At 48.6% G+C, this 13,928-nt stretch overlaps 2 protein-coding genes across 8 annotated transcripts in view; one reads left to right on the top strand and one right to left on the bottom strand.

Moving 5' to 3' along the window:
* Positions 1 to 13,928, top strand: part of Med12l (mediator complex subunit 12L) — a 275,089-nt gene that overhangs the window by 177,595 nt on the left and 83,566 nt on the right. The window lies entirely within an intron of this gene.
* Positions 9,526 to 12,752, bottom strand: P2ry13 (purinergic receptor P2Y13). The gene is made up of 2 exons (XM_005339913.4): positions 12,665 to 12,752; positions 9,526 to 12,019 (listed from the first exon to the last, which is right to left on the bottom strand). Exons 1-2 carry the CDS (start codon positions 12,713 to 12,715, stop codon positions 11,009 to 11,011), a joined length of 1,062 nt encoding a protein of 353 aa, XP_005339970.2. The 5' UTR covers positions 12,716 to 12,752; the 3' UTR covers positions 9,526 to 11,008.

Below are 13,928 nucleotides of genomic sequence, written 5' to 3'. Positions count from 1 at the left end.
CTTTCTTTCTTTCTTTCTTTCTTTCTTTCTTTCTTTCTTTCTTTCTTTCTTTCTTTCTTTCTTTCTTTCTTTCTTTCTTTCTTTCTTTCTTTCTTTCTCTCTCTCTCTCTCTCTCTCTCTCTCTCTCTCTCTCTCTCTCTCTTTCTTTCTTTCTTTCTTTCTTTCTTTCTTTCTGGTGTGTGTGGGGGTTCTATTAGAAAATAGTATTTGTAGCCTCCTGGCTAGGTTAATTCTGGATTTACAAAGGAACAAAAAATATATTTCATGAGAGAAATTCTTTACAATATTATTACACACATTATTTAGAGAGTAAAATTGAAACGCATTTATAGTAAGTAGCGGTTAATAACTTTTGGAATCCAGTAATGGTATTCTAGAATCTGAGGAAATTTGTAGATTATTTTCACACATATACAAATATAACTATCCAAAGTATTCTAAAATAAAGGTAACCTAAAGACTGGTTCACTGAATCCCATGAATGTTATTCTTCAAAATGAAAAAAATAATTTGTTTTATTCTTTCTGAAAAGCACATCACAGTGATAAATTTATATAATATACTTTTAAAAAATTTAATTAATTTTAGAACTTTCAAAAAAATCTCAAGTTCTGGGATTTGTTTGAATGCAACATTTTAAATAAGTTAATTTAACCAAATGGAATCAATACTTATGACTATTTGTTATAAATGAAGAGAAATTAAAAGCAAATGTCAGGTGAAAACATTTTTCATGTCAGTACATCTGTAATACATATTAATGTGTGCTTATGACTTAAGAAAATAATAAATATATATTTATTATAATAAATAATAAAATAGTTGGTTCTCCTTCTATGTACAGAAAAGCAAATATGTCCAGTTGCCAGTATTGGGGTATCAAAATTATATTCCTTCAGTTGCCTTTTCCTAAACACACAAATGCAGAAAACTACAAGGTTAGTATTTTTCCATTCTGAGTGGGGTGGGGTTTGTGTGTCATGACCTAGCGAAGGCCTCCGAATGGAAGTTGTCCTAATCTTGTGAGCATGTCCTGGGGTAACCTGCAATTTTTTGCTGGGGCTGAGGCTGTCTGCACAGCTCTGTATTTTGCCTGGAGCATGTGCAGCCTGTCCATGCCGTTGAGCAGCAGAGTCATGCCCTGCAGACTTTCTTTTGAATTGAACTTTTTCTTTTTATCATGGTGCATAAAGAATGAATGATCTGGGCTGGGCTGTAGCTCATTGGTAGAGCTCCTGCCTCGCACGTGTGAGACGCTGGGTTCGACCCTCAGCACCACGTAAAAATAAATAAAGATATTGTGTCCAACTAAAACTAAAAAAAAAAAAAAAAAAAAAAAAAAAAAAATTAAAAAAAAGAGAGAATGAATGATCTGCTGCTCTTTGTTCAGTAGCTTGATGGCAGAACAACTGCTAAGTCTTAAGAGCATCAATTCAAAGGGAGACATCCTGCAACCTTTCCAAGCATGCTGAGCAAAGGTCTACATGTTCTTAAGACTGCCAGTCACATTCCCAGGAGAGATGGCATAGTAGGGACCTTCCTAAGATGTTATTCAACAGACTTCCCTTACATGAATATAGCCAGTTCTGCTCTGTTATGAACTTCAAACTTTAATACCTGGGTTGACTTTCTTACTTGGGTCAGTGATCTTTTTTTTTTTTTTTTAAACTTTAAGGAGAATGCCCCCCCCCCCCACTGATGGCTTTGATTTTTTTCCTTAATTATAAATTTGAAAGGAAAATGTTTTGGTAACTCAATATTTTATCACCTGGATTTAAGTGGCCTTTTAAAAAAGGTGAAGTGCAAGAGAGTTGGGATGGGCCCTTCCCACCCTGCAGGCTTCTCCAGGTCCTTGGTGTGTGTCTAGGTCCTTGGGTGTGTGTCCAGGCTCCTGGCTGTGTGTGGTGGCTGCTGTGTTAGGCCTGGGGCAGAGCAGGCCTCCCCTCCTCACTAGCCAGTGGCCAGGTGAGCCCTGTCTGGGGACAGTAGCTGTGTCCACCTCCGGCTGGCGGTGCGCACCAAGTCTGGTAATGTCCAAGTTCACCTGAGTCAGCCTCAGCACAACAGTCTCCCTGTGATGCCTTATGCCAGTCTCAAGCTAGGACGAGTTGCAGCTGGTCTTACCTGACATTTGAAAAGGGAAATCCTTCACATTTAGTCACGAAAGAAGTGCAGGCCTTGAGAACAGTGGCCAGCAACCAGCCCATAACTTTGTAAGTGTTCACATCATCGAAAGGTAAACCAGCAGAGTTTTTATTTCTGCTGATTTTTATAGCAAGTCTCACATTTCATAAAAGCCCTTGGAGATTTTATAGTAATAATTGCCTTGCTGCTTCGCTGGAAGATCTTGGTAAATGCAGGGTGGCATTTTAGTAATGTTGTTTAGCCCGTACAAATCTCAAATTTATTTTGAATACAAGACATCCTTTGTGTCTATGTGTGCATTTCTGCCACCATAATGCTTAGATTTTTTTAAAAAATTCCTTTTTGTTTCAGCTGAGAGTGGTGTTATTTCCTCTTGGAATTATTTTTAAAGCTGTTAAACCCACACATCAGGTGAAGGAGTGGTTCAGTCAGATTTACCAGTTGCTGCCGTTTTTCACACATTCCTCACCCCACCCACACTCATACATAAATTTTTTTGGGGAAATGTGTTTTAAGGTGCATCATTTTAACATGGATCAAACTTAACTTTAGCATGTATTTCCAAAAAAGCAATATGTATTTGCTTACTTTATCACAATAGTATTATAAGTCCAGATAATAATGTTGAGATAATGAATAAAGACATACTCCCATGTGAAAATTTTGATAATTTTTAATGTTATGTTTTAGCCTTTTTTTTTTTTTTGAAGTGCAATTCAGTCATCACATGTTACATTTGGTTTGATGCTGTATAGACTCTTTAATTCTTTAGGTTAATTCCTCTACTTTTTTATTTTTACTTTCCCATTAATCCTTCAGAACTTTAAAAAATTTTTTTCCCTTTTTGTGGTACTGGAGATTAAACCCAGGGGAGCTCTATAGTGGGCACCCCCAAACTACATCTCACTAAGTTGCCTAGGACCTCACCAAATTGCTGAGTCTGACCTTGAACTTTGAATCCTGCCTTAGTCTCCTGAGTCACTGGGATTACCCTGTGGTCCACTATGCTTGGCTCCTCTTGGCTTTTGAAATCTGTGTCTGCCAAGTCCATCCAGGGGGATGTGCAGCAGGAGGGGCTTCAAGACTCTGGGTCCTTAGACATGTCAAGCTGTCCACATCAGGATTTAGGATTTGACATGGGAAGGGAATGTCTATAAGCCTTTTAAGTCTTTAAGCCTGGTTCTTAGATTACTAGAATAAAATTCTATTTGTTTTTAATACTGGGTGGCTCATTCAACTTTTCTTGGGTTCAGTGTCTATTAAATGACCTACTTTGAACCTAGATATTTGGATGAGAATTCTCAAAACCTCACAGACTTCTCAAAACATAGTCTTCAAGAGACAGAGGTGCCAAGGGGGAGAGGTGTTTCTCACATGTCCCACAGAATTGGAATTGGCTGAGGGGACAGATGGGCTTCTCAGCCCTGAAGTGAGCTCTTCGCTTCTGCCCCTCCCTGTGGCTGTAAGTCATTGGGCAGCTGTCCTTGGGCTGCTTGGCCTCCGGGAGGCTCCTCCATGGCCTTTCTCTCCTCCCTTCTTTACTTGGCATTGGTGTGAACTGGGGACAGTGTCCCCTCCAGTGCCTAGCATTTGTGTTGTGACCTCATTGTTCTCTGTCACTATAATCTCAGACATAGCCATTTCTTCAAGGAAATGCTCATGAAGGCTGTCGAAGACCTTGATAGCACAGTAACTCATTATTACCAAAGACGAGAGGGTTGTCACTGAAACCTAGCTCTAGGGATTTCTCTTGAATCCCATGCCTTTCCCACATAGCCTGAGCCTACAACAAGGACTGCAGTGAAATCTTCACCAGGTCCTACTGGTCCATCTCTGCGCACAAAGCCATTCTAATCATGACTCACACCCAGGGTGCCATGTGTAATTTTCACAAACCCTTTAATATGCCTTTGAAGAGATCGCTATCTTTGGTCCCTGTGGCTTGAATTACTATGTTTAATCTGTCACCTGGAATGATTTGCATCTGTCAGGTTGGCTTCAAATAAGGTACTTGCCTCTTCTGGCTTGAGAACTCTATACAGAATAGTGGACGAAAGGGGCGGATGAACTGGACCTGAGTCTGAGCTGGCCTGCATCTGGCCCCTGCCCCGTGGTGATACTCCCTCTGAGGCTGGCCACTTCATCCAGCTCCAGCTGTGGGCAGGTTGCTCATGAGAGGCCGTGTTAGGCTGCGGCAGGACTAGACCAGGCCAGGTGGACTCCAGAGTGCAGGGATGAGTAGCCATTCACTGTGGGCAAAGCCAGCAGGAAGCTGATCCCTGTCCAGCAGGGAGCCTGGGGAGGCCTCATGGGGGAGGGAACCTCAAGGGAGCCTGCACAGGGGCCATTGCCTGGAGCTTGGTGGGTACCTAGGGAGCCCGCAGTGCTTTCTTGTTGAAAGGCTAAAAGAGAGTGAAGGGGTTAACTGACGGGCAGAATCTGTGTGCACAGTGAGGTCAGAACGCTTAGAAGCTGAGCGCCCACCTCAGCTCAGGGCTTATGGTGTTTCCCCGGTACTTGCCTTGAGAACGTTCCTAGGTTCCCTTTAGTGATAAAATGAATAGTCCTTGAAATACTTTCTGTGATCTGTACTGACAGTTTTCTCTTCCACTGAGGAGGAAATCCACCCCCACTCTGGAATAGTGGGAGGGTAAGGCCGAGTCTGGGACCCATGGGAGCAGGGTGTGTTGCTCACAGTGCAGGCATTCCTGGTTTGAAGAAATACAGTTGCACAGCAACGGTAAAGATAAAAATATTAATCGAAGATAAATTTAATACATTCCGCTGATATTTTTTTTAAAAACAAAGCCCTACCAGTATTCACATACACATCAGGTAAAGTTGCTTACGGTGGCTATCACTAGGCAGAGCCACATGCAAATATCCATCTTACAACTGAAGTCAGACGTCACGGTGGCAGGGCGGGTTGGGTGTGGCTTGCCCACTTTCTTACCAAGCTGCTCCTGCCCGTGGGGACACGGCCTTTGATCCTGCTCCTTGCTCCTTGGCAGTTTCTGTGTGGTGGTGTCACTGTGTGTCTCAGTGTGGGGAGGACTAGCTGACCTGTCCTTAGGAACCCTGGGGAATGCCTGGCTAACTCGGCTGCTGTCCTTCCTCTGTGGAACTCTTGGCTCACCCGTGCTTTATGGGAGTTCAAGTGCACTTCCTCCAGCTCCCACGCCTTAGGGTCACTTTCGACCTTCAGAGGGCCTCATCCTGCTGTCACTTTCTCCCTGACTGACTTGTTTTCCAGCACAGGGGATTGCCCTCCCCACCCCAGCGTCTTCCCTATTCCTCTTCTGTCTGCTCTGACCCGAGGTTCTTGTCTTCTTCCTCATCCCCTCCCTGTCTCAGGGAAGATCGTTCCCTTGGCCTGGGGTCCGGCCAGCCTCCAGGGCACTAGTCCCTGTCCTGCCTCTGCTGAGCAGACTGCACCACCCGGCTCTGCCATGCTTCAGGTGCCAGATGCCCCATGTCTGCTGTGTGGCCTTCCTTCTGACCTAGCGGCTGTGCTTTCTTCTGAGTGCTGTTTCTTCTTTCAAGCTGCGGTTCAGAGTTTTATCTCCAGTGAGCTCTTTCCTCAGTTTCCCACTTGGACTGGCAGCCTTTCCCCTGAGGTTCCAAGTCAGGTGACCATGTACCTCCCCACCTGCCGCATCTCACTCACTGTGACCTGCATTCCTGACCAGTGTGCTACTTCAGATGCTGCTTACTCCATGCTGGGGCGATGACAGAGGATCCACTGACCTGAGGCAGACAAAGCCACATGGGGACCTTCTTCCCCTGGAGTCCTCAGTGCTAGAGGAGCCAAGAGTCTTCAGAGGGTGGAGGACCTGCCCTTCCTGCCCCCCTGGCTGTGGCAGCTTGCATGCTTGCAGAGCTCCCCCTCATCTCTCCAGGGGCCACTTCCTCCCCTTTCTCACTGCTGGGTTGACATTGGACTGCGGGGTGGTGCAGTGCTGGTCTGCACCCACCTGCCTGTGATTGGCTTGCAGACCTGCCCTGGGTGCTGATGGGTGCTGTGCCCCGATGGGGGTGCCATATGCTGACTTTGTACTTCACTTTCATTACTTTTTCCCAGCATGAAAACTAATCACACCTGCCTTGTGGGGCTGTAAGAATAGAGCAGCAGGTATCCCTGCAAGTGTCAAGCACGGTCCCTGGCATGTAGCTGGCGCTCAGCAGATGAGCGTGAGCTGCTGGGGAAGCCCTGGGAGGTTCGTGTGTGCCTCTGGGCCTGAGCTGCTGAGCTAGCAGGCCCTGTGCTCACAGCCCACACATGGATGTGTTGTTTGTGGAGTCGGAGTCTGGGGGTGGCTTCGGAAGTTATCAAAATTACAGGAAATACCGTGTAGGAGCCTGAGGCTCTTTCCTGAGGTCATAAATACCGTGGTTGAAAACTGGTTCCGAAGCCAGAGTGTGAGTGAGCGCCTCAGCCCTCTGCCTGCAGGTTAGGAGGCCCCAGGCAGGTCACCTGACTTGTCTGTTTCCAGCTTCTTGTCTCCAACGTGGAAGCGTGGAAGCGTGGAAGCGTGGAAGCGGCAGTAGCACTTCACCAGCTTCTCAGTCTGCCTGGTGCACTGTTATAGTAATGTGGGCTGCTTCTGCCCTGCTGGGGCCAGTTTTACCCCTGCTGTTCTTGCTAGCCACAGCCTCAGTTCTCCATTGTTGTAACCCCTGGCAAGGCATGCTGGGCGCCCCGACACAGCTTTCCAAGTGCCAAGTCCTCACCCCTGCCTGCCACCTTACTGCTGCCCTGCTTCCCTTTAAGGACTTTATCTCCTGGGGACCCATCTGGCTCTTGGTCATGACAGCAATGCTGTCAGTCATTTTGATGGAGGTGTGACCATAAGAAGTGTTGAGTGCAGTGGCCCTTGACATGTGGTTCACATCTGTGGCATTACTGTCACTCAGGAGCTTATGCCAGGCCCTCCCCATCCCACTGAATCAGCTATTCTGGGTGGGTTTAACAATCTGTTTTCAGATCCCTCCAGCTGACTCTGGTATGTGACACACGTGTCCCATGTTCTCGTTATCCCCATTTGATCCACGTAGAATCCAAAACATTGAGGTATTGTTCCTTGGCACTTCACAAGATTTGTCAATTTTACACTTAGTAGGACTCTTATCTAAACAAGGTTTCCTTAGCTATAGTGTTTTTCTTTTTTTAGTTTTAATTGGACACCATAGCTTTATTTTGTTTGTTTATTTTTATGTGGTGCTGAGGATCGAACCCAGTATCTCACATGTGCTAGGTGAGCGCTCTACTGCTGAGCCCCAGCCCCAGCCATAGTGTTTTAATCAGCTTTTATTACACTGTAACTAAAGGACCCGACCAGAACAACTTTAGAGGAAGAAGAGTTTATTTGGGGGCTCATAGTTTCAGAGGTCTCTGTAGACAGTGGGCTCCATTCCTGGGGGCTCACAGTGAGGCATAACATGGTGGTGGAAGAGTGTGGCCGAGGGAAGCAGCTCACATGATGATCAGGAAGCAGAGAGACTCCATTGCCAGATACAAAAAGTACCCCAAAGGCACGCTGTCAGCGCCCCCTCCTCCAGCCACACCCCACCTGCCTCCAGCCATACCCCACCTGCCTCCAGCCATACCCCACCTGCCTCCAGTCACTACCCGGCAGGGGTTAACACACCAATGGAGTCACTGCCTCCAGTCACCACCCCTTGAAGCCCATCAAGGGTAAGCACACTAATGGGGTCCAGGCTTTTACAACCCAGTCATTTTCCCCCTGGACTTGTGTATTTTTCTCAAGTGTGAGTCTCTGGGAACACCTCACAGCTAACAGCCCACCAGGCCTGGGCCACTATGCCCTTCGGATTCTGTTAAGTTCACCTTGAGTGTGCTGCAGGAATCCCCCTTCAGAAGGATGTGCCTTGTTGTCCCCAAGGTGGCTCTCACTGCTGCTCTCCTTCCCCTTCCCTTCCACAGGGCACTCCCTTGTGGCCACAGGGCATCCCTCCCCTTCTGGGGATTGGAGGACATCTCAGCTGCTGACAAAGGCCCTCCCTGTGCCCCACCCGCAGGTGGCAGAGCTCAGCTGCCTTGGCTTCACCTTCTCCTCTGTCATTGGTGGCTATGTGTCATCAGCCTGCTCTGTAGGTGTCTGGAGCTTAGGACTTAGGGTGGCTGGTTGGGGAAGTTCTTCGTTTTGTGACTGTCACTTTAGGATGGCTCTGATACGCTCCTTCTCTAAGTTCTTGACGAACATTCTACTGTATAGATCAGGCCCTCTGCTTCTAATGGTAAAATCATCATAATGGATGGAGGATTTGCGTTTATGGAAGGCAGATTTGCTATTGAAATTCTATTGGGAAAGATTTTTCAAAGAAGTCATATATACTAGCTGCACCCACTTCCAGGGGAGATTGAAAGTGCCATTAGTTGTGAGAAACATAGGGGAGAGCACAGGCACAGAGAGTGGATCAGCATGGCTTAGATGCCCTTCGTGATATCAGTCCCTGCAGAGGTGGTGGGGCTCCCATGGAGATGAGGATTCATTGTATTGGAGACAATGAGGACCAGGCTTCAAAAGTACTTTCTAAAGTGGTTTTGAAGATTGTTTATCGTATTCGTGCAGATTTCACTTCATCAATTCCAAGAGGGAATCACTAAAGCTTTTGTCAATAGCTTTAAAACTGAAATGTGGCTCAATCAGCTATACCAGCACCAATGAGTGACCCTGCTTCACTCACCATGGATTGCTAGTGAACCCAGGCTCTAGAGTGCTAGCCTGTTTGTATATGAGCTCTAGGAGAGCAGCCCAGGATACCAGCACCCTGGGCCTTGGTATGTGTGAGCCCTAGGAGAGCAGCCAAGGGCACCAGCATCCCTGGGCCTGCATGTGTGTGAGCCCTAGGAGAGCAGCCCAGGGCACCAGCATCTCTGGGCCTGCATGTGTGTGAGCCCTAGGAGGGCAGCCCAGGGCACCAGCACCCCTGGGCCTGGGTGTGCGAGAGCCCTAGGAGAACAGCCCAGGGCACCAGCACTCCCAGGCCTAGGTGTGTGAGAGCCCTAGGAGAGCAGCCCAGGGCACCAGCACCTCCGGGCCTAGGTGTGTGAGAGCCCTAGGAGAGCAGCCCAGGGCACCTCTGAAGTCTCTGTGTGTGTGGGACCTAGGAGAGTATCCTGGGCACCAGCACCCCTGGGCCTGTGAGTATTTGTGAGCCCCAGGAGAGCTGCCCAGGGCACCAGCACCCCTGGGCCTGGGTGTGTGTGAGCCCTAGGAGAGCAGCCCAGGGCACCAACACCCCTGGGCCCTTGTGTTGAGCCCTAGCAGAGCAATGAAAGGTTGGCACCTTCTTTTCAAGAATTTATTTCATCTTTTGATAAAACATCAATGAGAACTGACTTCCCTTTTTCTCCTCTAGGACATAACAGTAAGACTCATTTGATTTGTTTTATCAAGTACTTATTAATTGTATGATGAGACAGTCTCTGCCCTCAAAAATATATGCAGGTTTTTCAGAGCACTGATACATATCTGGGTGCAATTGCCAGGCAGAGTGCCCAGCACAGTGATGGAGCTGAGCTAGTGCACAGAGGTAGGCCAACTGGGCTGTGCTGCTGTGGGAGCTGGCCTGTGAGATGCCAGGCAGTGAGTGATGGCCCCTTGGGGTTTTGCAGGTGGATGAGACTTTCCTAGGTGAGTCACAGGGGACTCACATGTGCACAGGGCCAGAAGCATGGCCCCTGACAAACTGACAGTTACAGTATATAGAGAACAGTAAAGATCAGGAGTGGGAACAGATGCTTCCAGAAGGCAGGCAGGCTAGGGTCTTTGGCCATGAGGCCGCTGGGCTTCTCCTGGCTGTGCTCCTGGTGGAGTCAGTGGCCCATCTACAGAGGACAGCTCCTCCTTTGTGTGTTTTCTTTTAGGAGATAGAAATTAGCATCTACAATTCCAGAAAGCACATTTTACCTTTTTTTTTTTTTTTTGACCCACAAAGGAATCCAAGAAAAACTGTGGAGGGAGATAAGGATAAGTAGCCTTGGCCACGTCCCCTGCGCGAATGTCACTGACTGTGGGTCAGCAACCACATCACTTACCTGGACCAAGCAGCATGGCCCACTTCAAACCTGTCTTTCAGGAACCCTAACCATTACACAGTCAGGACCCGCAGCTTGTTAGTATGGGAGACCTGCGGGAGGGGAGGACCCTAACGTGCCCCCCACAGTGGGAGAGGCCGGTGGCGGGGTAGCTGAGTTGACACGGGGCCAGGAGTGCTTGCTGAGCTCCCAGCGTCCTGGTGGCAGAGCCGTGTGTAACTGGGTGTCAGCTGGGTGGGGTACTCATGTCATAGATCTGTGCTGTGCTGTGGGACACAGAGCAATCTCTTTGTAACTGCAGGGAGAAAATCCTTCCTGCAGGATCTCAGTCAACCCACGGGGACCCTCAGACCCCTTGTGTCCAGCATCCCTTTCACTTCTGGCTCAGCTCCCACCTGTGGCCTTTACAAGTTAGTTTGCTGCTTCCCTCAGCGGTAATTGATCTGAGGGCTATGAAGCCATGCGGCTGTTTGGATCATGTGTGTGAGTGAATGTGAGGTGGTGTTTGGAGGGGAGGCTTTTAGGGGTCTGCATTTCCCTCATCTTATCCCAAGTACTCAGGGGATGTCCTTGGGAAGGTGGCCTCGAGTGGCCCTTTGCTTTCCCTTGCATCCTCTTGTTGTGGCTTTATGAATAGGTTCACGAGGAGTTAAACTTCACAAGATCGTTTGTGTACACCTGGGGTCATCATGCAAGGAAGCATTTGTTCCCATCTCTTTTTCTTTATTGCTTAAATTTGGTCTCCACACAGATGGTTTCTGAAGCCTTGTGGCCATGTGGCCGCGAGCCCAGTGGCAGCGGTCAGCCCAGGGTTATGTGGTCTGTCTGGCTGCTCTGTTGCTCCTGGTGTGAGGCCCTCCTGCACCTCATGCAAGGCAGCCTTTCTGTGAATCTTTTACATAAGAATATATATATTAAAGGATCCATGCAAATGTTAGTTGCTGCCAAAAAGAGAGTCGTTTCTTTTGCAATGAAAAGCCGGTTCTCCAGCGCACAGTCCTTCTTGCTGCTGGTTTGGCTGTGAGTGTAGGGGACACGGGTGAAGTGAAATGGGGCAAAGCACAGGAAGAAGACAGCCAAGACCACGAACACCTTCCCCCCCAGCCTCTTCTTGCTTTGGCCATCCTTACTTTTGACCTTTTTATAAGAATCATAGACTTTTTTGGCAATCACCATATAAAACAGAAGCATTAGGACAAACACAGTCCAGAAAATGCCCTGGGATACGTAGTTCACCAGCCGATGCCACCACAGCCCCAGAGGGCCCTTCAGGGACGCACACTTTTTCACAGACACTGGAGTTGCTTCCTTGTCATTCAGGATCATATTCGGCAGGGACATGGAGAAGAGAAGGAGCCAGACGAAGACTGTGACCGTTTTTGCAAAAGCAGGTTTTTTCACGAACGATTTCTCAAAAGGTCTGACAATCTTGAGGAACCTGTCAAAGGCTATGAGGCCCAGCAGCGTGATGCCCACGTACATGGCCTCGTAGAAGACCACGGAGGAGAAGCGGCACACAAATGCTCTGAGCTGCCAGGGTCCGAGGTGCGCGTCAGAGAGGATTTTGAAAGGAAGCGTGAGTGTCATTATCAGGTCAGCCACCAAAGTGTTCTTGAGGTAGATAACGAAGGTGGAGGAGCTGGGGATGCGCAGGAACGCCCACAGGGCCAGTGTGTTGAGCAGGGCACCCGCCAGGAAGACCCCCGTGTAGAGGGTGGGGAACACCAGCTGGGTGATCCGAGTGTCCCGGGGGCAACGCTCAGAGCCATTGAAGCCCTGCATCCCAGTGGCGTTGGCCGGCTCCAGCATGGACTGCACACAGACAAAGCAAACAAAGGCCATTCAGGACACTGTTAAAAAACAGACTTCAGCTGAGTGCTGGCTCATGCCTGTAATCCTAGCAGCTCAGGAGGCTGAGGCAGGAGGATCATGAGTTCAAAGCCAGCCTCAGCAACTTAACGAGGCCCTAAGCAACTCAGCGAGATCCTGTCTCACTATAAAATAAACTATAAAATAAATATAAACTATAAAATAGGGCTGGGGAGGTGGCTCAGTGGTCGAGTGTCCTGAGTTCAATCCCTGGTACCAAAACATAAAACAAAAACAAAAAACAAAAACAAAACAAAACAACCCCAGACTTCAGCTGGGGAACCTCTTAGTGCCCTGTGTTCCTTCCCCACCTTGCACACATCTGTGGAGAGGGTGCTAGTTGTTTCTGGCTTGAATTTTTAAGGCACATAATACAGTGTTTGTACTTTAACAGTACCGTTACTTCCCCTCCTCCTTGTGAATTTAAGTGACAGGTTCTACCAGATTGGTAAGTGCCACTTTGAACATGGCAGTGAAACTTGGACACCTGGGTTAACCAAGCCTTCCTGGGCTCACCGAGCAGCGGCCCTCCCTCTGCACACCCTGCCTTCCGTAGCAGGCACAGTCATAAGAAGCACTGAAACTCACCTTGCTCTGGGGTGGGTGCTCAGCTCCGTGTCCTCCGACTGCGGCGGGCATCAGCTCAGCCACCAGTGCTGGGAAGCAGCCTTCTGCTTTCTTACGCCGGCTTCCTTCCCTATTTCCACTTGACGCTCACTTCTGTCATGAGGTCTGGTGTAACCTCTGGTGTTCGCCCTGGGCTTTGCTGATACTCCCTGTCACTTGAGAGGTCTTGGGCGCTCACCACTGGGACTTGCCAAGGTAGCTTCAGTTGCAGTTCCCTGAGTGTTTTCTGCCCATCACTCTGCTCAGGCCTGTTGTCTATGGATGTGCCCCATGAACTTCGCCTCGTTGTGATAAGGAGGTAGAAAGACCAGGAAGGTATCCTGAGGTACCCCCCCCCCCCCCCCGTAGGAGACGAATCATGACGCTAAAATGTAGCAGAACCATCTTCTGCATCCTCTGGACAGGGTTTCCAGAGATGTGTTCAGGAGGACGGCCTGTATGTGTCTGCAGGCATTTACCTCCATATGTTTGTTGGTCCCAGGGTCCCTGAGAAAGAACAGAGTTCCTAAGAGGTGGGGACTCTTAGTGCAGACTTTTGGGGATGAGAGTCCGCTACCTACCAGTTGTGCGGTTTTAAATCACAGATACGTGATTTGACAGCTCTCCATGTGTGCAAGGAGTTTGAAAATGATCTGTACCCAGGGTGTTGCTGAGAGGGTGAACTGAGGGCCTAGTGCCAGGCAGGCACCTGGAGAGCCCCCCAGACACAGTCTCCCCGCCGCAGTCGGGCCTGGCAGGCTGGAGTGGACGCGCACTCCCCTCACGGCCACACGGGAGATCTCTTCCTATGAACGATGGCGGGAGGCATGGGGGCCTCATGAACCAGCCTTGGGCCCCGTCTGTAAGTTGTTCCCTGGCCTCTGTTGAAGCGTGGAGAGGAGAGGACAGTTGTCCAGGACAGTGTGTTTGCCAGACCTGTGAGAGCAAAGCAGAAGTCGAGGCTTCTGGGGATGTGGGGTTCTTCACAGAGAGTTTCATTTCATATTTCTTGCCACAGGTTTTGCCTGGGCTAGACTGTACCATTGGTCTGATCAGAAAATTTTGGATGACTTGTCTTGGGATTCTGAGAATAAGAGTTTCATATCCCTTGAACATTTACAGCTATGTGCAGTACTGTGTCTATTGGCTCTGGTTGGCCCTACCTAGTGGATGACATAGTTTGAAAAAGTTCTCTGTGTGACTTGAACTTATTGATCTCTTGCAATGGAGACTCAAGATTTCACAG

The sequence above is a fragment of the Ictidomys tridecemlineatus genome, chromosome 3 (assembly GCF_052094955.1).
Source record: "Ictidomys tridecemlineatus isolate mIctTri1 chromosome 3, mIctTri1.hap1, whole genome shotgun sequence".
In the NCBI taxonomy this organism is placed as follows: Eukaryota; Metazoa; Chordata; class Mammalia; order Rodentia; family Sciuridae; genus Ictidomys; species Ictidomys tridecemlineatus.
This window is presented reverse-complemented; position numbering and strand designations above follow the sequence as displayed.

What these genes read in the sequence shown, in the direction of transcription:
- P2ry13 (XM_005339913.4), bottom strand. Translation starts at nt 12,715, where the DNA reads ATGCCCGCCGCAGTCGGAGGACACGGAGCTGAGCACCCACCCCAGAGC. An exon ending in AGCACCCACCCCAGAGCAAG is followed by an intron (nt 12,020 to 12,664) that starts GTGAGTTTCAGT and finishes GTCTGTGTGCAG; the next exon opens with TCCATGCTGGAGCCGGCCAA.